This window comes from Leptonotus elevatus, chromosome 13 (genome assembly GCF_054856555.1).
Source record: "Leptonotus elevatus isolate MCC_2025b chromosome 13, RoL_Lele_1.0, whole genome shotgun sequence".
Lineage (NCBI taxonomy): Eukaryota > Metazoa > Chordata > Actinopteri > Syngnathiformes > Syngnathidae > Leptonotus > Leptonotus elevatus.
Window position 1 is genome coordinate 2113453 of NC_141251.1, and position 25425 is coordinate 2138877.

Sequence of the window (25425 nt, forward strand, 5' to 3'; positions counted from 1 at the left end):
CAGGAACGAGCGCGGCGTTGTCGGAATCCAAGAAGTCACCAAATATGTGGGAAAAGTCCGCAGGCTGTTCCACTTCCACAACCGCCCTCTCCTCCATCTGCGCCCCAAATTAATTTGAGCTGCTGTCTGTGCGTTAAGATCACAGGAGCGCCGCCGACACAAGCGCAAAAAAAAAAAAAAAAAAGGACAATTTAAAAGGGCCGGCAGAGATTAGGAGCAGAGAAAATGATTTGTTTTATTGTATTCTGCAGACCCGGCGGGAGGCCAGGAAATAAAAAGATGTCAACGGCGGGATAAACACACATTCCACCCCCACCGCAACCCCCCCCCCCCTCCTCCCGCCACTTTGGATTCATGCCTCAAAGCCCCTTTTTGTCTCAAAGCCAAACCACTCGAGGTGACCCCCATTCAGGCGCTTAAAAGCGGAGGGCAGCCAAAGAATGTATGAAAAACTTAAGCCCTTTGTCACGTCTCAAAACAGCAGATTTAAAATGACCTCTACTGTTCCTTCCTCCCCCCTCGGGGGGGGGGGGGGGGGGGGCTTCGCTCTCATTAGCCGCCGCCGCTCCACTGTGGCAGGTGAACACGGGCTCGCCAAGTCCTCACTACGAAGGAAATTAAAAGCTGCAATACCAAACGGGCTCTTACGAGCGACATTTTCTCGGCAAATTCTTCAAAAGACGATCAAAACTTTGACGTTCCATCCACGTTCGATGGACGCAGGCAAAAAAAAGTTTGGCAGTTCAGTCGTCTGTCGAGGATAACAATCTGACGAGTTAGGAATTTGTCAAAGTTCTGGAATTGGACCCAAAATGTCCGCTTCAAAACAAAATGGCCGACTTCCTGTTCGATTCCAGATCCTTGTCACTGATTCATGCGTCGAACTGTGATCGACATGTCCGCCCAATTTCAGGTGAAACTGGGGAAATTTTATCAGACTTTCCAAATCCTTGATATGATCATTAAACTTTGATCCAAGCTCCGCCCACATTAGATAATGAAAGCGAAAAAGCTGCGGACCACCTCTACTGAGATTTTTTTTGTCTTGAAAATAATAAACTATGCCATTTCGAAAGGGGCGCTTCACACCACATGCTCGGGCCCTAACATTAAAAAAAAAAAAAAAAAAACTGCCGGCGTGCAGCATATGTTCTGCCTCGTGACAGAACGTCGTTAATTTCCTTCGCTACGCCCGACGATTTGTTCATCTCGGCGGGGCGCATGGCCCGTCACACGCGGCTAACTTTAGCTAACGCCTTCTCTTTGCCACCTTTGACGAAATTTCACACATGAGCAAAATCAACCAATATTGTCATTTTGGAGCACGCATTAAAAACACAAAAAAAGAAGCCCCCCCGACTGTACCATTAAACGGGTTCGACTTCACTGCTAAATACGCGCGGGAACGTGTTCAACAAGAAATCGCTTAGCCATGTAGCCATCTGCCGCTACATCTTAAAACTTGGTGAGCGTTCTCGATCCATCCAATCTGTATATATGACTTGCTAGCCGATAGGCCAAGACTTTTGAAGCCGCGAGGCCGCCATATTGCTCCTCCCAAGAAACGTTTCTCGGCATACGATCCTATACATTGGCAGTGTCGAAATTGGAGAACATTTGAGGCAGTAGTTAGCATAAACAGCATGATTTATGATGTTTTGAATTTGTTAAACATAAACAAGAGGACTTCAGGCATTTTACAACTTGCCTTAATTACATGTATAAATTATGAAATGGTGTTTACAGGAGGAAACTTTTTTTTTTAAATAAAGAATTATAACTGTAATTCAACAAAGATGTCTTGCAAATCTAATATTAGGGTCTAAGGAACAGAGCTTTAAAAAAAAAAAAAGACATACTGACCACTTTTTTTTGTTTTTTTGTACTTGTTAAAAATGTGTGACTACCCCGCTACAACCCCCCCCCCCCCCACCCTTCCCCCCCACCCCCATACTAAGAGCCTACGAGCTGTATAGATCTAATCTGTACGTATAGTTTATACAGTAGTCTGCTTGCAAAATGGGAGGAGTAAGATGGCCGCCCTGTCGCTTCAACGGCTTGCACGGACTATCCAGTCATATATTCAGATCAGCGCTCTATCTTGACGTACCGGTCGGAAGCGCACGGGTGAGTTTATACCGCATAGATGCTAACGCTGCAGCCGTGCTGCTGCTACGTCAGAGCTGCAGTCGCGGGTTATTCGGGGTCGGCGCGGTTCCCCCTCGACGCGAGTCGGTGCGGCATCCCATAATGCTGAAGCCGCTGCTTTTTTCAGGTCAAACTATTACACAGTGTTACTTTAAGCAACGGGCAGCCATTAATTCACGTCTTGCCTGAGTGTGTCGTTCTCTGCCTCGCGGCCGCCTGACGGGACCGAAATGGCAAGCAAGATTGCCTCTAATACCCTCTTTTTTTTCTCCTGTGAGAAACACGCGCACACGCAACGTGATGGATCTGCAGTACGGCAAGGACGAAGCAAAGAGATGCTGACAACTGCAAGATAGCGCTGAATAACATCTGCGCGCACACACGCACACACACTGTACAGTCCATTACGATTCCCAGCGTGCGCCGCAAATATAGTTTGGGATGCACGGCGAGGACTCAGTCAAGAAAACATCCACGTTAAAAAAAAAATAAAAAAAATAAAAAAAAAAAAAAATTTAAAAAAAAAAAAAAAAAAGAAGAAAAAAAAAAAAAAGAAAACATCCACGTTTTCCGAACATGTTTCATACACTCGGCATGTTTTTTTTCTTTTTTTTTTCTTTCCTTCTGAAATAGCAAAAATGAGTGGCAATAGCTTGTCACGTCGCCACGGCAACGCTGCATCCCCGCCCAATGACGGGAGAGAAGGAGAGCGCGAGCTATTTTACACTAAAAAAAACAACAAGATTAAAAATGGAGGAGCTGTTAAAAAGGCGCTGACCTGTATCATGAAGGTGCTGGAAGCGGCACGCACGCACGCACGCGCGCACGCACACACACAATAAAGGCCAGTCTATTTCAAGGTTATTGATGCCATCTTTTTCATGACCTCATTTTTTATTCCGAGCGCCGCAGTCCCGCCTGACAGCCCATCTCGGGGAAGCTTTTTCCTTTTTTCTTTTTCTTTTTCTGAATAAATATCATTAAAGCCTCGCCAGCCTAAGCGGCAGACCCTCAGCTTATTGATTTGTTGCTAATGAACGAGCCCCGTTCAGCGGGAAAGAAGAAGAAGAAGGAGGTACAATTAGCCGAGGTTATCTGCTGTTCAGCGGTGTTCGCGCCATTACACCTGACCGGTGCCTCTTGCCGGACGGACGGCGTAAATACGCTCATTACGTCGTTCCACATCTCCTCGGAAAACGTTTCAGATGATGGACATGATTCAATGGGGGGATATTTTGTCAATTGGACTTTTTAACTCTTTAGCTCCCAAAAATGGATGAAAACGTTCTATTTGAAATATTGCCATGGTCCCAAAAATGAATTTTTTTATGTTAGAGCTTTGACGCAGCCTCTGAACTGAAGAGAGTGATTGAAGCAATGGTAGTAATTACAAAAAACGGCCAGCAGGTGGCCGCAGCGTATAAGAGATCAACCAGGGCCATGTTGCAAAAAAAGCTCTTTTCGCCACAGGTTTGTGAAAATGATGAAACTTAGCTATATTCTAATGCTAACTAATTCCTGCAAAACGGAAACAGATACAAATATACTTTTTTCCCCAATGAAAGAAGAGACTCAAATCTTTCTTTTGATAGCTTCCCTAGTTTTATAGCAAATTCTGTGGCCCTTGCAAAATCAGTCAAAATCCAGTAAAACAGCCGGGAGCGAAGGGGGTTGCTTCAGTGAAAATAATGGCTGCGAGTGAATAAGTCACTCGGCAAATTATGATTAGAACCGATTATTGACTTTGCATAAAATGCAAAATATCTGCCGATCTGCCAATCCAATCAGATCTCTGTGTCAAGTCTACTTTCAAGTGATGGTCGGTCGATGCATCGCTGCCTACAGGTAAGCATGTCTGCATTGACTTTTGCTGGATGCACAGATTAGCGTTAGCAATCATCAAATATGCCAAACGGAGAGAAGTGAATCGCAAATATGTTGACTGCAATCATTTCATGTGAATTGAATAATAAATTCACTTAATTTTTGTTGTGTAAACAGAGGTTAGCGACACTTTCCGCCATTTCATGGAAGAGCTCTCAATTATTTTGCCCATCACTATATGTCGCTGGCATAGATAGATGGCCTAAAATGCTTCATGCGTAGTCAATACATAACCAAAACAAAGACTAATATTAAGTAGAGATGCGATAAACTGAATTGAAAATGTGTGTATCGCCTGCTTTGCATGAATATATCGATACGATTTTCTTATGCTTAAGTCCTTGTCGGTCGTCTTGCATAAGCACGGTTTTATTTTCCGAGAAAGTTTTGGTGTATTTGGACTAAAAGCTTGTCACAACAATGTTCTTAAACCACCTGGGAACTGATTTCAACTGTAGCAAAAAAAATGCCTAAAAGGCACAATATGCATCACTTGGCGAGGAGCGGGAAAATTGTGCGGTGTAATATTGTTGCTTTGTGCAGCTGAATCATCTTTGTGCATTGACTAATGATTAAAGATGCAAACAAAGACACCTCCGGGGAGCAAACGCGCGGTCGCTCGGCCACGCCGGCAAACAAGCTCATTCATCACGCCGCCGCCGCGCGATGTTTGCTGAGCTAATACAAGCCGGCTAATTGCCCTGCGAGCGGCTCGGCCAACATGGCCGGCGAGCGCGCGCGCGCGTGTTGCGGATACGATTGCTTTGTATTGATTCAGCAATATTTCCTCTCGGCCGTCTTCCGTGACCTCGTAAACACAGCGCAAGCGTTGCACTGCGCGGCACAGTTTGAAAACATTTTACACAGAGATGCAAAAAAAAACTCCAATTCCAGTAGTTTCAGGATACGTTTGCAAGTTATTCCAGCATCAACTGAAAAATTACTTGCAAATTGCAAACAAAAGCATCTTATGCCGTTTTTTTTTTTTTTTAATTAAGAGTCATGTAATTGCAGTTATTCGAGTGAAAAGCAACTGAATATGAAAACGCAAAAAAACAAACCTATCACTAAATATTGCATGAAATGCTGCTTGCCACTTGATGAAAGATTTTCATAACATATAGTCTCAAATAAACAAAAACATTTTTTTTTATATGATCATCAACACATCAAAGGGATACGTGACTTATTGAGCCATTTTCAACAATAAGGAGATCTTATTTTTTTATCACTTCATTATTTTTCACGAACAACGAATACCATTAAAAACTGCAGATGACATCACCTGTGCTGAGGAAACGGATAACGACCAATCATGGCTCAGTTTACTGAACAAACCCACAAAACAGGTGAGCTCGGATTGGTTGTTATCTACTTCCTCAGCACAGGTGATGTCATCTTCAATCGACAGCAAGTGGAAAAAAATGTGTTTTAAAGGTATTCATTGTACGTAAAAAGTTGTCAAATTAATTATGCACAAAATATTAACTTTTTACTACTGAAAAGGGTTCAATGAGTCAAGTATCCCTTAAATAAAAATGCAAAAAAAAAAATTGCATTAGGCAGTGGAAAGGTAAAGTTTAAATAAAGTCCTTAGAAAATAAGACCAAGTGGTGTCTTAATATATTTTTAGTAAGATCACGACGACAAGATAATAAAAAAAAAAAAGCCCATCACAACATAGTAAATAGCATAACATGCATGGTCTTGAACATAGATGCTAAATGGAAAATAACCCCCCCCCCCCAAAAAAATCTTCAGTAAATTATTTTCACGAAAAATGGCGGTTATCCCCGCAAATTAATTTTTTAAGAATTACATTAAATAATGGGAGGGATGCATAAATAGGTGAATCCACAGGTGATGAACTGTGAGTAGGCATATAGAAATATATGAAAACAATTTAAAAAATATATATATCAAAATAATAATAATAAAATAAATAAATAAAATAATAATAATAAATAATAATAATAATAATTAAAAAAAATCCTTCCTTCTTTCCTTCCAAGCAGCATATCATGCACTGTCTCTCGAGTGCATTTCCCGCCACACATTTCCTAGAAAACTCTCGGCAGAGTGTGAACACCCCTCCGCCCCCGCCCCCCACCTAACCCGCCCCCCCACCTCACCCCATATGGTACGACTGACAGGTGTGTGTTTGTGTATGCGCGCAGGCTTAAAGTGGTGTCGACGTAACACGACTCAGCACCTGCTGGGGGGCGAGACGACCAACTGCCTCATCAGCGACCTCTTCTCACTTGATTGGGAACTTGCTTTTTCTTTAACCTTGGCAAAGTGTGTGTGTGTGTGTGCGCGCCCTCCCTCCGGCTCATGCCCATATGCTTGTTTTAATTTTGTAAAAGTGTCTCTGATGATGATGATGATGATGATGATGATGATGAGGAGGAGGAGTTGCAGTGTCTTCATGGTGTGATGAGATGAAGAGAGGACATCAACTGCTCTTTTTCAGGGCGAGTACTCCAACTTGTGTGTGTGTACATATCCATGCGGGCAAGTGAATAATTCAAAAGACTGCGCAAAATTAATAAATAAGTAAGCTCTTAAATCAGTTGGCAGGCTAATTGGTTCCACAGAGCCGGCAAACTGGTCAATTCGTCGGCAGAGAAGGAGTCAATCTAATCTCATCAGGAATTGATTCAACTCCACAAGGAACACATTACGAGAACATTTGCATGCGCTCGCTCCGATGGCGTGTGCAACTCGCGCATGTGTACAGTACATGATAAACACATGACCGGGACTAGGGACCGATAAGCCACATATAATTGATGCCTATTGAAATGAATTTTTTTTTAATAAAAATGAAATCCCCAAAACTCCAATAAATCTCCAATTATAAAGAAAAATAAATAAATAAATGAAGTAACATTGAAAACAAAAATCTATGGGTGCTGAGAAGTGCGAACATGCGGTTGACATGTGTTAAATAATAATAATAATATTTATATATTTATTATTATTATTTATAGATTTATATTATTTATTATTATGTATTAAATAAATGAAGTTATCATTATATCGTGAATAAGTGTTCTTATATTTAGTTTCTTCTGAGTTACAAATATTAATATAAGAATGAAAATAATTTTGACAATTTTCTTTTACAGAAGTCAAAGCAAGAACATTTGATTCATTAAACAATATCTGATTCTGGTCGGCCAAAGATGTTCTAATATTATCAATATATACCAAATGTTTTTACATCTATATATATTAATGCGTACATATATTTAAATTCATTAATTATTTCAGACACAAAAATATGACAATAAAACACTTATATTTTAGCTACATTTTTATTATAATTAAGTGCATACTCGTTAAGAAATGAAATGTGAAAATTACATGAATGTGTATCGTTTGTCATTATTCCATCCATCCATCTTTATAAACAAAGATGCAATTTGGGTAAATGTTCATTTATTTATTTATTTATTTATTTTCAATATTTTTATTCTTAAATTACATTTATTGAAATAATGAAAAAATGGCTGACAGAAGCATTTTTGAAATATCTTAATCTAATTTTAATGTTAATTTATTATGTATTGCGCATTTATTTCATAGGGATTTTTAGGAATTATATTTTGTGATAAAAACCAGCCAGCCAAAAAGAAAGAAAGTAAGAGAAAGAATGAATAAATAAATACATCAAATGTAGGTATTTGAATTCCAATCCAATCCAAATGTAATTTCAATTCGATAAAAGATGATTTTTCTGCACATCTTTTGACGTCCCACCGTCGCCACATTTCAACAGCAAGACGACACGCGGCCTCTTTATGGGGGGGGCGTGCGCGGACGCGAACGCGGGCGTGACGGCAGCTCACCTCTCGTAGTGGCGGCGCGTGCACGTGGCGGCGCTGGTGCTGCTGGGGTTGCCGCCCAGTTCGTCGTACACGTGCTTCCACTGCCTGCGCACCGTGATCTGCGGGGCCAAAAAGATGACACGTGAGGTCACGTCGGGAGGCATAAGAAGGAAAATATGATCCAAAGGGAGGGAGGGAGGGGGGGGGGGCGCTAACGTGAGTGCGTGACATCATCGCGAGCGCTCGCGGAACGGCTGACTCATTGAATTGCTCGACGCGACTTTTCATCTCATGTCAGAAAGTCACTTTTTCCTCATGGCCTTGATTTGGGATTACGTAATGCGCACATTGGACTGGCACCGCTTCATAAATTGGCATCCGAGAGACATCGTTTGGGGGTTGAGCAAATCTTTTGTAATGATTATAAATTGTTAAAAAAGGCCACATTATGCCAATGAAAACAAGACAGTCAAAAGCTCCGATATGTTCTTTTCCCACGTAGAACAAAATATGGATCATGCACACAAGGGAAAAAAAAAAGTTCGGCATAAATTTTTGACGTGATATTTTTCATGTATCAGCATGTTAAGTTTCACATTAAGCTGAAAAGTTGTCGCGCTTTATGGTAAGTTATGACGGACCAAAATAAAGAATGTTTAAATTAGACTTTGACCCACACACACACACACACAAAAAAAAAAATATATATATATATATTTAAAAAAAAAAAAAAAAAAAAAAAAAAGAGCAATGATGATGACATTTCCGAATGAACAATACTGAGCTCTTATAAAAAAAAAAGAATAAAAAAATAAAAAAATAAATAAATAAATAAATAAATAAATAAAATAAAAAATTAGACTTTGACATCGTTGAATTTTCTCTTGGAAAAGCACGACGAGGTCATTCTCGTCGTGACTTTTTATCCTGACAAAATATGACCTCATTCTGACAACAATAAAACTTTTCTCTAAAAATTTGAATTTGCCATCGCCACCTAACAACTTTCAATTTTTCAACTTTCATGCCCTTCGGTGCCAGCCGGTTTGGAGCATTTTCAGCCATCTTTCAAGGCAAACAGAATATTATATTATAATATGATATAATATAATATTAAACATGCTGGATACCAAATGAAAGATCGCGTTCCATTCGTTAGAACAAAAAATATGTTTCTACCTTATTCCGTTCTTTGGTAATCACCATTTGAAAATAGGTCATTTGAGTGTCTTCAAGCAAAAACGGAAAACAGATACACTTTCTGCACAACAGTGAATAATTTTGGTTTAGTGACGCTCTGTGAATTTGATTTAATGTGACAAAGGCTTTGATCATTCACGTCGCCCTTGACAACGTTCGTCATGCTTCATTGTAATTTCATACTACCCGTAGCCCATTGAAAAGAGATACAATGCTGCCATCTGCTGGCCATAGTTAGTGGCTGTTTTTGACCATGCACAACACGTTGCACTGCCCATTGAGAAAACCCCCCCTGTAAACGTCAATTAACGTTTTTGGCAACAAAAGAGTTAATATAGATAATTTCCATGCAATTGTTCCTATGAATGCGTGTGGAGAATCGAACCAGGACTCCTCCCTCACTTCCTGCAACCTTGTCAGCAAAGTGTCCCAATACTTTTGCCCAAACACTGCCACATGAAACACGAGAGCGAATCGGAGGCTTTTAAAACAAGAGGCACTTCCTGTTTCAATGACATCATCAGCCTGTTATGACCCTGGTTAATATGTGTGTGTGTATAGTGCGTTTTCCCACAAGCGAAACGAAGGCAGGAGGGAGGATGGAGGGATGGAACGAGGAGGGGAGGAGGGGAGGACGGCGATGACGGCCGCCCGGAAGGGTTGGGTCGGTATACGAGCGCATATGTGAGCACTTACCAGCTCATATCCTCCCAGCTTCTGAGCCGCTTGAAACATGGTCCAAAGGTTGACTGCGGGGGCACACAAACAAGGACAAGTCAGGAACTCCGGGAAATGAAGTTATTACAATAACAACAAACACAAAAATCTCACTATTATATAGAAAAATGTAAAAAAATTATTCACGGTCAGGAGTTTTTTTTTCTCCGGATTTTGGGCAAACTGGCTGAATTTCATCAAACTTACTACTGCTAATTAATAGAATGGAAAAGGTAGAGTCATAAAAAAAAAAGTTTCATTTGGTACATTTGATGCAAAAATTAGGGCTGGGTATCGATTCTAATTTCCTCAATTGATGCGATTTCGATTTTCCCCCCCGATTTGATTCGATTCACTTCAATCTGATATTGATTACTTATGGGACATCAAGTCTTCTTAAATATCCAGGACATAATAAAAACTCCACAAACATTGAATTAAAATTCTATTCAATTTTGCGGAGGAAGTAACGGGTTAAATGATTGAGTGTTATAATCGCACAAATGTTGCACAAACATTGGCATCAGCAAGGATGAGATTTTAATTCAATAAATACAAATTAAAAAGATTGCGAAGTGTCTTAAAGCATAAAAAAAACCTTGTCCTTTAAAATATTATTTTCTTACAAATTTATGGGAAGAAGAGATATTAAAATAATCGATTCACGGTTTTATGAGTCGATATCAGGCTCGAAAAGGAAAATCGATTCGATGTTGATTATTCGTTTTTTTTAAACCCAGCCCGAGTAAACATAATTCCTCGTTCTTCATTTTAAAACACAAGCTGCTGGAAGGAAGCCAAACATGGAAGAATATTACAAACCAGATTCACGTTTTATTGTTTTTTTATTGTTTATGTTCAACGACTTTCTTTCACTTGCATGCCAGTTAAGAATGTGAACAAAAAAAAAACATTGCCTGTGCAGTCATTAAATGTTCATCATGGCGGCAATTTGACCCCCGCATGCGCCGATTTATTTTCCCTCTGCCGTTTCTCCATTTGGACAACACATTCGCTTCAAGCCACATGAAGGAGCGCACAAGAAAAACGCGGCTTTATTGTGTGCGGCGTCGTGGAACAACACAACTGCGCCACGGACTTGCTTTAAAGTTGTCAAATCGAGTCAAATAATGGCGTGCGCTGGCGGCATATAATTGCAAGGGGAGAGAGATTTCCCTTTGAAAGCAGGCCAAGCCAGAAAGCACAAGAAGCAAAGGAGACTTTCTTTTTTTTTTTTTTTTTTAAAGACGCCCTCAAATAGTCGAGCATGACTCGCCGCAGCGCCAATGATGGGTGTTGACTTTATTGGAACACGGTGAAGGAATGTGGAAATGACATCTTCCTGCGAGGGCCAAATGAAAAGCAGCTCTCACAAAATATTAGCAAGTTCACGCAATCCATACGATACGCTTTCTTTATGCCATATCAATTAAAACTGAAAAAAATGTGCCGGATTCTGCGATGGATGAATTTCCCATTACGATCGGTTACTTGATTCAATTATCACTGGCAGCCATTTTGACTGAAGCAACCCACTTTGCTCCAAGCTGGTTTACTGGATTTTCACAGATTTTGCAAGGCCCACAGAATATTGTGTTCTATTGCTATAAAACATGGAACCTACCAAAAGAAAGATGAGTAAAAAGTATATTTCGATCACTTTCCAATTTGCAGCAATTATCATTAGAATATAGCTAAGTTTCATCATTATTCACAAATCTGTTGAAAACACTGTCAAAAAGAGCTCGTTGCAACATGGCCCTGGTTGATCTCTTATACTCTCATGCCACCTGCTGGCCGTTTTTTAATAAATACCATAGCTTCAAGCCTTCTCCTCAGTTCAAAGGCTGCATAAAAAACATCTGTGTGCTCAAGCATAAAAAACATATAAATACGTCTTTGGGACCATGTCAATATTTAAAATTCAATTTTAAATAAAATAAAATAAAATTTCAATAAAAACGTTTTTGGGGGCAAATTAGTTAAAATATTTGGATAATTGGTCCCAGAGGTCAAAAGTTTTCGTCCATCACGACTGTCGACTGAAACTGACATCAAAGTGCCCTCAGGTTTGCATTGCGGACGTCACGGCAATGCGAGCCCGAGGGAAATTTCAGAGTTTTTTTGCAAATGAGTGTATTGTGTTTTTATTAACATTTGACACTTTTACTGGAAAGCGACCAAAATAAAAAGCAGTAAAACAAAACTAAACAAGGCTTGAAAGAGGCGATGTCTACCACAACTCGGAAATGTTACGACCAAAAGTACTTGACCACCCCTCACTCTTTTTCAGTGTGTAAACACGCGCGCCGACTTCAACTTTATTGATTTGCAACGCCTTCTATCACAATGCAAGTGTTGCGCAACACATTCCTAAAAATAGCCTCATTCCTCTTCCTCCTCCAGTAAACATTTGTATTTGCTGGCGGCAACATCATCGTTTAACATTTTTATTTGTCGCGTCAATAAATACAAAAAAAAAAAGAGAGAGAGAGAGAAAAAGCAGAGAGAAATCCATCAAAATTCAATCTGTGCTTACGCAAAGCTCGCATTTGTCAAAATGACATTTTCCTATCTGCGCCTTTGACAGCATTGATTTTTCTCTTTCTTTTCTCCCGCTCGTCTTCGTCCTGCAGCGCTTGGAACAACAGAAGCGCAACGCCAGCTTTTGCCTGATCATATTGTTTGGTCCGACTGCATGACGGACTCTTTCGACGGCTTGTTACGCCGCGGCCGCAATTACCACATTGGACTCCGTCTGCTTTGCGTGTGCGCGCGTCACACAGATCAAGCGGGAAAGCGCACACGTCTCTTCTGTGTGGCGTCATTAGCCACCGCTTCTCCCTGATTCCCTTCGCCAATGACGGCGCCGACACCATGCGGGCCACGCGTCGCCGCTGGCAACACAAGCTGCCGACCGCGCTTTGTCAATCAGATCATCTGAACGAGCGACGGTACGAGTCTTCTGGTGAGACGCGGTGGTCCGCGCTCGCTCGGCTGCTGAAGACTTCCGGAAGTGCCGTTTCAACTCTGCGGCTAACCAAAACAGCAGCACCCACAGAGAAATGGAAATAGTCTCAGGGGAATGGAGGTTGGAGTCTTATCACAAGCAAGTTACCAACGCAGTATTAGGGACGGATTTTTGTGTCCCTAAACATATTTTTGATGTCTGTACTTTTTTCTGGCACGTCACTTTTTTGAAAATGTTTCATTTTGTTATTTAGGTGTGCAAGTGTACCTAATGAAGTGGCCCGTGGGGGTTGACAATTCCTGCTTTCCCTAAATGATTGTTTGCCACAACGTAATCAATAATCAGGACAAAACAACAGCAAAAATAACGTCAACGGGACTCGCTCTGGGTGGGGGGTGGGAAAAAAAAAAAAAAAGCGAAAAGGTGTTCTTGGAAAGGTTTAGCCGTCAGATACGTACGCGCTTATTACGGACTTAAAGAGATCAGCGGCTGCGCTCTGACATGCTTAATGCATACAAGCCCTGCGGGAGACGCGTACACACTCCCAAGGATAAAAAAAAAAGGAAAGGAAACATTAGCAGCGTTTGACTTTTTGCGCGGACGAGGCGGAATGACAAACGACCCGCGTTGGGATTCGTTTGGGAGGTAAATCACCGCGAGGACGCTAACAAGGCGAACATCACTCAGATCATCTGTTGCTCGCCATCCCGGCGAAAACGTTTATTAGCATCAGTGGGAAGCGAAATCCCTTTCATGTCTTTGCCCCAACGTCTGGAGGGAAGACGGCGACAAAGACGGAACATTTCCCGCGGAAGGTTTGGTTGCATTCATTAGGATTCGTTCGCAGCGGATCCCCCCTTCAAACTCGACGGTTCTGTAACGTGACAAACTGACATACAAGATGAAAACCACAGAATAAAAGATGGTGGCTAATCGAAATGATCATCAAACTACTTGTTGCACATCTGCTTCCGACTTTCCTGACAAATGTTGGCAAAAAAAATCTGGGGTTACTTCGATCATTACCAGCATTTCAGAATTCTGACTTTAAAGTGAAAATTCTGAGAATAAAGTCAGAATTCTGAGATTCAAGTCCGAACCCTGCCAAACTTTTTTTCTCTCTCTTCCGTAGCATTTAGCCCGTTTTAGCGATGTTTAGAGATAATTAGCAACATTCGCGAACGTTTGGGAACGTGTTTGCCGAAGACAGATTAGGTCGATTGAAGAAACTCGTCATTGTTGCTATGCGAGGATGGACGTTTGTTCTTCAAGTGCCCAGCGATTGACGGGCGACCATTCCAGGGTGCAAAACCGTCCTCTTGGCCAAAATCCGATGGGATCAGCTCCAGCTCGTCCGATAGCGACCATAATGAGGACAAACGGTCCAGAAAATGTGTCCATGAAACTTGAACAAACGTCCTTAACCTGGAAACGACTCCATTTTTGTGTCAAACTCAACTTTCATTTCAATATACCGCAACAATATCGTTTTTTTTTTTTTTTTTGTTCCCAAGAAGCCTTTGAACAAATCCAGTCTTCTGGTGAACGTCCTCCAACAAGAACATTCAGACAATGCGAGGAGTAAAAGTGCCGCAGATGAGAAGACGTCTAATCTACATTTTTGGTCCGGCTCGCGTGTGAAGATGGCAAGAGTCGCCACGCGGCCTCTCCGGGGTGCGCTTGTTTTGCTCGCCGTTTGATTGAGAGGCTCCGGAGAGAGAGCGCCTCACCTCCTTTGTCAGCTTTGATTGCAGAAAGTCTATTTGCATTCGGTCCCCGAAAAAAAAGAGCGGGACGTGCGAGAGTTTCTCAAACCCGTGACTGTCGTACCAAGACGGACTGCAGCCGTCGCTTATTTAGGTCAACCATTTTGAGAGTGAGGCTAGCGATGGCCTCACGCCGTTTAAGCCCGCCGTCACGTTTGCTTCGTTGCAGCACCGAAAAATGTTTGTGGCTTCATCTGACCTGCTACATGTTTAAAATAAGTAGAGGTGCAAAAGTTAATCAACAATTAATGATTATTAATCGACAACAGAGGTGGCAAATCCGGGGCCAGAAAGAAAAAACCCTGCCACAGTTTGGCTTTAGCCCCGGGCGCTAGCTATCCCATGGCGCTTGTTTTCCTGCTACGGAGCTAGCTAGCTAGCTAGCTAGCTAGCTAGCAACAGGGGCTAAAGCCAAACTGTGGCAGGGTTTATTCTTTCTGGACCTGGATTTGCCACCTCTGATCGACAATTAATTTTGATAATCATTTAATTGTTTAGATCAAGGGGTGGCAAAGTTCGGTCCTCCAGAGCCTCGGTCTCCCTCCTTCAGCGCAGCTGATTCGAATGATTAGCTCGTCAGCAAGCTTTGCAGAAGCCTGATAACGATCCTGAGCCTGAATCAGGTGTGTTAGTGGAGAGAAACATGGAAAAGAGGCCGGATTGGGGCTCTCGAGGACCGAACTTGGCCACCCCTGGTTTAGGTGGCTTTCATTTCAAAAGGTCTAAATCCTCACAATTTTAGCTTCTCGACAAATATTTTTCGATTTTCATATGAATCGAAATAAAACATATGCTTTTACTTCAGCAACATTTTATCGACAAAACCAGTAACAGAATTATAATTTTAATGTTTTTTTTTAATATTTATATATGTATTTATATTTTCACTGTCATTTTGAAATAATGTCATGTTTTTTTTTAAATAAAGGGATATAAATATAAATATTTTTTATGTGACTCATCAATAAATCAATTAAACAGTGGACTGATTAATCAATGACTAAAATAATTTATAGTTGCAGCCCAACTATTCAGTCGACACATTTTCTAACTAATCAGCAACTAATCAAAACAAATGAACCAGTCAAGAAGTAAAGGCACAAATTAGGAAGCAAAGTAATCCATGAGTAAGTAGTATAAGTACTCAGAAAGTACCCAATGAGGAATTAAAAAATGAAGACGTAAAAGCAACCAATCAGGAAGTACCAACCGAAGTAAGGTTCAGTTCTGGATTAATTAACTAATCACGACGTGAAGTAACCAATGAGGGAGTTAAGTAACAAAGCAGGAAGTTACAAATAAGGAAGCCAAGAAACCAATAACCAAATAGGATGTAAAGTCAACAATGAGGAAGTAAAGAAAGCACGCAGGAAGTAAAGTAACCAATCAGGTAAGAGGAGGTGAGAAAGTGAAGCAAGCGACGCAAGCGTGTGCGACTCACTCTGTTTGAAGCCGAGGAAGGGGATCCTCTCGATGGGCGTGTCCCTCTTCTTCATGTACTTGTAGAGCTCGACCAGGAAGGCCTGCTCGTCCTCTCGACTTTCTTCGGACGAGGACGCCGAGGACGCCGAGGACGCCTCGGCCGCCGCCTCATCCTCCGAGGACGACGAGTCCCTCGCCTCCTCCTTCTCGCTCCTCTCCTCCAACAACTCCTTCAGTCGCTCCTTCTCCTCGGGTGCCGCCGCCCTCCTGCCGAGGCCGCTGGCCCTGTGTTTAGGGGCGGAGCTGAGCTTGCCAGAGCTGAGCTTGCCATTGGCTAACGCTCGACAGTTCGCTTTGACCTGTGAGGATGAGAAGGGCAGCAGCATCAGCACCTGCACGTCCATTTTGAAGTATTCAAAAATGAACATTTATATCATTAAATCATAGGTTCATTGATGTATTGTAAGTCATAAAATGAAAAATATTAGGAATATAAACAATTTTACACAGTTAACATTTGTTTGTTTTTTTAATTATTTTTGTTAATTATTAAGTTATTGCATAAAATAAAATGAACAATTAGTACATACCACCAAATATTTGGTCAATTGATTTATTGCAAATAATACAATAAAACATATTGGTGATAAATCCTTTTAGATGTACATTTTACATTTGTTGCATTAATTTTTTTAAATACTTGGTCAATTAATTTATTAATTTAGGATAATCAAGTATAAACATTAGTAAAATAGCTAATTTGACATATTTCATACATTTAATTTTATTTAAATATTTGGTTAACTGATTTAATTTCAAAAATCACTAATAAACAATTTGGTACATTCAAAATTTGTTTCATTTATTAAATTAATTAGTTGATTAAAAATTATGTATAAATATAAATACAATTAAATAAATACAGTAAGCTATAAAATAAATCAATAATAAATGTACTGCAAATACAAACATTTTGTTTTTTTAATTTACTTTATTAAATAATTTCTAATCAAATAAAATGTAAAATGAATTATTATTGCAATATTAAAACATATTTTTGTGTATTTTATTTTACATGCACATTTTTAATACCTTTTTAAAATTGTAATACCTTTTTTTTTTTAATCTCACATCAATCAAAACAAAAATCCTGCAATATTACCAACTTCAACGAAAGTGTTCGAGTAATGTGGTGATCATATCGATAATGAGGATGAAGATAATCCAAATCATGTTGAACCCGTTTCATCTTCCGATGAGCAGGTTTGTCTTGTTTGTATCTTCATGCGGCGTCCTCCGCATTGATTGTTGCGCCTCGTAGATTAAGTGCAGATTAGCTGGAGAGACACGATTGCTGCTATCGATTTAACTGTCCAAGGTCGTCGGCATAACGGCGGAGGGGAGGAAAAAACATCTTTCTCTTCCGTTTCCTTCCCGCCGAATGTTTAGGACGACACGAGCAACTACACCAAAGGTTCAAAAGAGGTGAAAAAACGATGGATTTGTTCCACGGGTCTGTGGTTTGCCTACCTTGGAACTTTTGGTCTCGGGGCTGTTGGGGTCCTGAGCCGTGACCGGCGCCCAGCCTGCGGACTCCCTCCGGTGCGAGATGGACAACTTCTTCTTGCGGGGACGCCCCTTCAAGTTGGGAGCTGAGGACGACAACGAGGGGGGACGTCAAGACTTCAACCAATCAATCAAGGGAAAAGCAGCAGTATCGGACGTTTGCATTCATTCATTGTTTTTTTTCTCTCTCACTGCCTGACATGAAATCAGACTAAATTTCTCCTGTTTTGCGTCTACGACGACGTATTAAGGCCAAATTATAAATACATATTTTTTTAGAGGGCGGAAAATAACTCACAAATTTGCGAGTTTATAAAGTGGCAGATTTGCGGGGAAAAAAACACTCAGAAACTTACAAGAAATACATGTGACGTACCTACTCGGATGTTTGTGCCCAAACTTTTCGGTCGGGTTTTCAAATAAGAAGATAATAATTGCTTTAGCAGAGATGAACCATATCATGTTCGCACTTTGAAGCGTTGGGTACTTTATAAAGTCGCAAATTTGGCACTTCATAAAGTCGTGCATTAGCATTAGAATATAGCTAAGCGTCATCATTATTCACAAATCTGTTTAAAACAATGGGAAAAAGACTTTGTTGCAACATGAGCCTGGTTGGTCTCTTATACTCTGCTGCCACCTGCTGGCTCTTTTTATAATAACTACCATTGCTTCAACTATTTTGTGCAGTTCAGAGGCTGCATCAAAGCCTTCTGTGTGCTCTAGCATCATTTTTATTTTATTTTATTTTAACGTATAAATACGTTTCTGGGACCACATCAATATTTAAAATAGAATGTTTTATACGTGTTTGGGAGCAAATGAGTTAAAAAGCACACGTGAGCGGCACTTTATAACACCAAATTCACTACTTCCAAAAAGTGAGGATATTGAACTTGTTGGATTAAGATGCACAATTACAAAAACGCATTGCTACTGCACCCAAAAAATAAATAAAATAAAAATCCAATATCACATTATAACATGATACATTTCCCTTTTCACGCTATAATGTGTGAAGTTACGCATTAAAACAATGACAAAATTCCTTTCAGTTCAAAAATGGAGCTGAACAGCAAAATTCAGAACATGTTTCAAATTTTCCAAGGATGTGCACTAATCAGCCTTTCTGTGACTCTTCCAGTCTCTCTTAACTCACTGGCCATTATCCAAATTATGATCCAAATCAAGTTTCTGTTTGGACCCAACCTCAAGTAATTTTCACGGGAAAACAGTTTAAGCATATTAAGAAATCGTCAATAAAAAACTAACCCCTTGGGGGAGGTAATAAAATGTCAATGTTGTAAAAAAAAAAAATCTCGGATCTGATGATTTATCCAGATTATGATCAAATCAAACAGCTAGCTTCTTTCTGTTGCCATCCCGACAAATGTTTTTGGTAGTTTTTGCAGCATTTTCCCAAGAGATCTGCAATTAAAAATATATATTATGTGTGTGTATACTTTTTAGGGATTATAAACCAAATTTAAAATATTTACAGCCTCGTTGAGCGAGGTAATAAAAATGAATAAAAATCAGCTCAGAAATGTCAGAGCACCAATGCCAAACAAAAAACGGTATTTTCGTTGGGGGTTCCTGCACCCCCCCCCCCCCCCCCCCCCCTCGGAGCCTCCGGAATTGTTTCCGTGGAAACCAGTTAAGCAGTCACTACAAAAACAGAAATAAAGACATGCAACCTCCTTGAGGGAAGCGGTCACATTAGACAAACTGTGCACCTCCTGCACAATCTTAAACGATGTCATTAAAATGAAATGACACAAAAAGCCTCAAAATATAGTAATAAATGTGTAACAGGCATGTAATAAATGTGCGATTACAGCCATGTCACTTTGTGATATCACTACCAAAATGACACGACTTCCTAATTGAATCATAACACAAAGTGGGCATCTCCAGCATAAGCTTGAATGCTGTCATTAATACGAAAATGAAAATAAAATGTCAAAAAAAATCGTTACAAATGTGTAGTAAACACGTAATAAATGTGTAACTACAGCACAGTTGCAAGCCATGCCTTGTCAAGGTGTCGCTTTCAGCCCACCTGTTGTCGTCCCCACTGGCCCATGTTGCATAAGCGGTGTTTCTGTTCCCAATTTTTTTTCCGCACCACGTAAGCGCGCCATTACGACACGTAACACGGCGAAGTATTGATCGAGCAATACAACAGCGCTCCAAAAACGAGGCCGCCTTGTTGAGTTGCGTAAGGCCATTATTGATTTACGCCTACGATTAGAGGGCCAGGAACAAAGTGAAGGTTTTAAAACACTTTGGGATCTATTTTTTGCAATCGGATGGGTTTTTTTCTTTGAAAAGGGTGTTCACGTCTTCCACTAAATGGCAGGAGCAGATATTGTTTTCTACGCTCACCACTTCCTATGTCTGAAATTGTTATGCCTCACTGACCCACCACAAGACGATGACTTCTTACACGCTCACGCAGGACATGTTGGACCAATCACAAGCAGGAAGAAATCATTGACGGAAAAGGGCACTCGAACAAAAAAATAATAATCAAAAAAATAAAATGAAACATTTAAATTTAAACGAAAAAACAATAACATACTTCTCCTCTCCAGTCCTCCAATGCAAAACAATTGAAAAATAAAAAAGTTAAATTAATTAAAAATAAAATATGAATGTACGGAATAAATTGATATCCAAATAAAATAAAATTAAATACAATTAAAAATTTAGAAAAAAACCCATACTGCTCCACTCCAGTCCTCCAATGCAAAACAATTGAAAAATAAACAAGTTAAAGTAATAAAAAAACAAAACGAATGTAAATAAGTACAATTAAAATAAACAGTAAAACAATTTCAAATTATTTAAATATAATTTTGATTTAAAAAAAGTTTCCTACATGTCAATGACAAAAATGAGTTGTTGTAAAGTTGTTTTCAGAGGTATTTAAAAAACAAAAAACAAAACGGAACAATTATTGTTCTTATTAATATTACAGCTATCTAAATCCCCTCAAAATCCGATGACTTTATTTTCATGAAACATTTTGAAGTTGATTGATGGTGTAAAATTATGACTGCCATTTTGTATACTTATTTGACAGTTTTGATAAGAAAATGTGACTGAAACATACAGCACATGTCCAGATGGTCACTACGACGACGATAACGTTGTGACGACGATAACGTTGTGACGACGATAACGTTGTGACGACGATAACGTTGTGACGACGATAACGTTGTGACGACGATAACGTTGTGACGACGATAACGTTGTGACGACGATAACGTTGCGACGACGATAACGTTGTGACGACGATAACGTTGCGACGACGATAACGTTGTGACGCAGTGCTTGCTCGTTCTTTGAACGGCCTCCTGTCAAAAACAGCCTTCCTCTTGTTCTCCACCACCGTTTTTGTCTGAGACGATGACAATAATCCAAAAAGTCATCAAAGTCGACCCGGGGTGGCTTCACACGTCACTCCTGTGCTCAAGTGTGGAAAAGGAGCGCCACAGGGAAGCGCAATGAAAAGAAAAAGCCGCTGTGTTCACTCGGATGTCGCCTTTGAAAATTAGGTAAATTGAGTGGAATTTTTCATTTCCCAAATGAGCGTCGATACGATAAAGTCCCATCAGTCCAAGGGGAAATGTCTTCCTCGCTTTCTTAGAAACCTCAACAAGGCTGACAAGTCAGACATTTTTTTGCAGCAAAATATGTGCTCTTAATATATTTGTTAGCAGATTGCCAGATCGCTGTGTTGAGCGATATCATTGGCTAAGGCTGGAGGTGGCCGCCTCTGAATTTTGTACACGGGAAAAATCCTGACAGTACTGTCAGTTTTGTTTCCATAATGACACATTACATGTTTTCCACGAGACAGTAAAGAAAGTCTACTCATGCCTAAAGTATGCTAGCTACCGAAGCTAGCCTTCGTTTCAGTTTGATTATGTTTTTTACGGCATGCTTTCATCAGGCAGGTGGCGTTCAAGTGCAGCTAACGGCAATGCATGCACGTGTGACCCGCATTCGTTATGAAACTAACTGGCATATGGCTGTGCGCATGTTTATTTACATTGTAAAACATACGAGCGAGTCAGCTCAGTCCATAAGGTCCACGGCGGAGATTTGTCAACAAAACGAGACGCGCCCGTGCACGCCCACACAAAGGCCGTCAGTCACGCTGGAAATTTACAACAGGCCGTAAAAGGCACAGCATTTAAACAAAATACACACACACACAAACACACACACAAAAAAAACATTTTTAGGAATTAAATTACATTTGGGGATTTAAAAAAATAGTAAGTAAGTAAGTGCTGTGATTAATGAGAAAAGTAAAAAAATAAATATATAAAAATAATAATAATAATAAAAATCATGCATTTCTAACAACTGATACATAGCTTTTTCAATTTCCCAAAATGGTCCAAAACTGTGACTATTCATTTTTGTTATTTTTTTATTATTCCGAAAACTAAAATGAAACAAACAAGAAAGTCATGTTAATGATTTAAAAACCAACCATTAAGTAAGTATTAAGTATTAAAGCATGCTGAAAAGACATTTGCACTAGCTATGAGTCTATGTTCCTAAATGTCACCAAACAAACATGACATGCATCTTAAATGGCCTTCAACGCGTGTCGTAATTCTTGCCTAACTGTTAAAAAACAACAATGAATAAATATATTTAAAAAAACAAATTGCATGTCACTAAAAAGCATTCAGTCAATGCTAATACTTGCCCACCCACCGAGAGGAGTGCGTGTGTTTTTTTTGTTTTTTTTAATTCATCACCACGACGACCTCTATGGATTTGACAGATGATAGCGGCCATAATTAAACAAAACATGATGTCTGATATGCAAACTATAAATATCGCTCTCAAACGTGATCTTTGTCTTCTCAGGCAGATTTGTTGCCACGGCTCTTATTAGATAGCAGAGAAGCAGTAATTGTAGCTAATGGCAAGATTGGAGACGACGTGGCGAGTGTTGCGATAACGCCATACTTTTTTCCTGGAAGCGCAGCTTACTGCGCCTATTAAACCTAATCAATGAACCAAACCGATCTTCGGCTTCATGTTCGAGCTGTCCACAGGAAGAAGAAAAAAAACACTGACTGGCTATTGGGTTAAAACAATAGGTGGTGCCAAAACCCCTTAAAGTTTTAGCCAAGTAGAAGTGCTAACAAGATTTGACTACACAATTATTATTGTTTTTTAGCTCTCAGTTACATTACATACAAAGCTAACTAATTAGCCAAGCCAACTAATAAACAGTAGACAATTAATTACGCACCAACTGTCTAAATAGCCAACCAATTAAATAGTTGAACTATTACCTACATAATTTTGGTAGCTAACTAACTAGACAACTACATAGCAAACTAACTGAAAAACTAGTTGAGGAACTGACTGACAAATTAACCAACTAATTATTAGCAACTAATTACCAAATCAGCCAACCAACTAACTAATTAAACAATTAACTAAGCAGCAAACTAGCTTGCCAACTATTAAACAGCTAAGCTACTAACTACATAATTTCCTAGCTAAGTACTAGACAACTACATAGCCAACTAACCAACCAACTAATTGAAAAATGAGTTGATGAACTGACTGACAAATGAACCAGCTAATTATTAGCAACCAATTACCAAATCAGCCAACATACTAACTATCTAACTAAACAATTAACTAAGTAGCAAACTAACTTGCCAACTACAAAAAGCAATTACAACTAACTAGTTACACGTTAACAAATTAGACAACGCTATAGTTATCTAACTAACAATTAGCCAACTAGCTAAGTTATCACTAAACTAAGCAGCCCACTAAGTACTAAATAATTTGCCAAATAAATAATTAAATAGCCAACTACATTACTACAACTAGCTAACTAAATTATCTCACTAGCCAAGTAACCAACTAAATGACAAATAATCCAGCTAACTAGCTAACTAACGAAACAGCCAGTTAATTAGGCAACTAACTGACTAGTAAGCTAGCCAAATATCCAACCAACACCTGGAGATTAAAAACATATTTTGTTTGCAATTCAGCAGATGCCTCCAAACATTGAGAATCAGTCCCATTCGTAGACGTCCGCCGCCAACATATCGAAATGTCGTCTAAACATGAGCATTATGCACTCAAACGTCGCATCATAAAAGCGCCCGCCGCGTCGGCCATTAATTATGCTGGCTTTATATTCTCACGTGCTTGCACAGCATTAGATAGGAAAAAACGGCGCGTCTGCTTCTTTGTCCTCACTGGGACCATTTCTCACATTTTCATGTGGCGGCAAACACATCAATTCCAAGTGCATTTTGCACATCTATTTGTCTTTTGTGTACAGACGGCGCGAGTGGCAGCAAATGTGATTAGAAAAGGGCGGGGCCCGCCCCCGCCGCCTTTAATAGCTAGCTCATTACTATGCACGCTCGCATTAAAAAGCTATTATCGCAAACATTCTGTCAGTACGTTTGCCATTCAGCTGATAATTATCAATCATCGTCAGAAGGCGACCGTTGCCATGGCGACAAGACCACATCCCAGCCACACTTATTCCGCCCCCTCCCCTCAATATTTCATGCACATGTAGGCTCACCGGCCACAATATTAGGTAAACTAGCAAAAAAAACAATGTAATTTAATATTCACATAATTATTGTAACATGACCACTGGGGCACAATATTAGGCACACATGTACAAACGAATGAAAGCCTAACAAGAGCTGTAGCTAATAATAATATTGAAAAATCACTTAAAAAAAATCCAACAAACAATAACAAGTCAATAAAATACAAATCATTATCAAATGTAAAAAAAAAATACTGAATCAAATAGTTACATTAGCACAAGCTAACGATGTATGAAAAATTCAATTAAATATTCAGAAAATGAAAATAATTAAAACATAAAAATTACTATTAATTAAATAACAATCCATTAATGCATAAAAATAAAAAGTTGAACACTATATTACTTATAATATTTCTAGTATTGGGAATATTAATAACGTCTATTATTAATACTAATGCCAACAATGATATACAATCATAATAATTGCTACCAATAATAACGGATCCAAATGAAATTAGAAATAATAGTTATGCAGTTACAGTATATTACATTATTTCATAATAATGACTTTATTCATTTACTATCAAAATGATTACCAGCTCAGTGGCCTAGTGGTAGAGTGTCCAAGGGAGGTTGTGGGTTCAATCCCCGGCCGGGTCATACCAAAGACTATAAAAATGGGACCCATTTGCCTCCCTGTTTGACAGCATTAAGAGTTGGAATTGCTGGTGTGTGCACATCCACGTACGTCTCTCTCGGCTCGGAGTAAATAATCATCGGACTTTTTCTCCCTCTCCCACACTTGTTATGACTCAGTGGTCTTCCCACTCGCGCTCTGCATTGACCGCTCTTACAAACACACCAGACGCCTTTGCATCCAAATTCGCCCTCGCCGCACATGCCGTGCAAATTGCCGGCGCTTCCGCAGCCAACTCCAGCCGAAAATAACCGCTTCCACTTAATGTTGATGATAGGCTGCCGTGTAATAAGGACAAGCACGTCACTGCTGTTGCTGTGCCCCCCCCCCCCCCCGATCAACCATAACAAAGCGGACATTGTCGCAAAATCATCCCAGCAAAACTCAACATTAGGTCATCAAGTCCATATTTTAAAGTGAGTCATAAGGTTGTTTTCACAGCTTTCACAAAACATTTTTTGATGTAAATATAAGGTTGGAGGTGCAATCAAAAGGATGCAGCTCGAAAACAAACCAAAAAAAGTAACTAGCAACTAACCAGCCAGTTAGTTGGCCAACTAGCTAACTAACTAGTTAGTTAGATGAAATTGAGGAGCAACCCAGCCATATATATTAGTCAAATTAGAAAACTCAGAAACCAAGTCACT

The 25425-nt window shown here is 39.8% G+C and overlaps 1 protein-coding gene across 1 annotated transcript in view; it reads right to left on the reverse strand.

Moving 5' to 3' along the window:
* The window catches only part of arid5b (AT-rich interaction domain 5B), a 103654-nt gene that overhangs the window by 10703 nt on the left and 67526 nt on the right, over positions 1–25425 (reverse strand). Inside the window, exons 5-8 of the mRNA XM_086093651.1 lie at positions 17472–17593; positions 15961–16300; positions 9762–9814; positions 7887–7984 (exon numbers count right to left, since the gene is read on the reverse strand). Coding sequence (XP_085949777.1) covers positions 7887–7984; positions 9762–9814; positions 15961–16300; positions 17472–17593 — 613 coding nt within the window. The remainder of the gene's footprint in view (positions 1–7886; positions 7985–9761; positions 9815–15960; positions 16301–17471; positions 17594–25425) is intronic.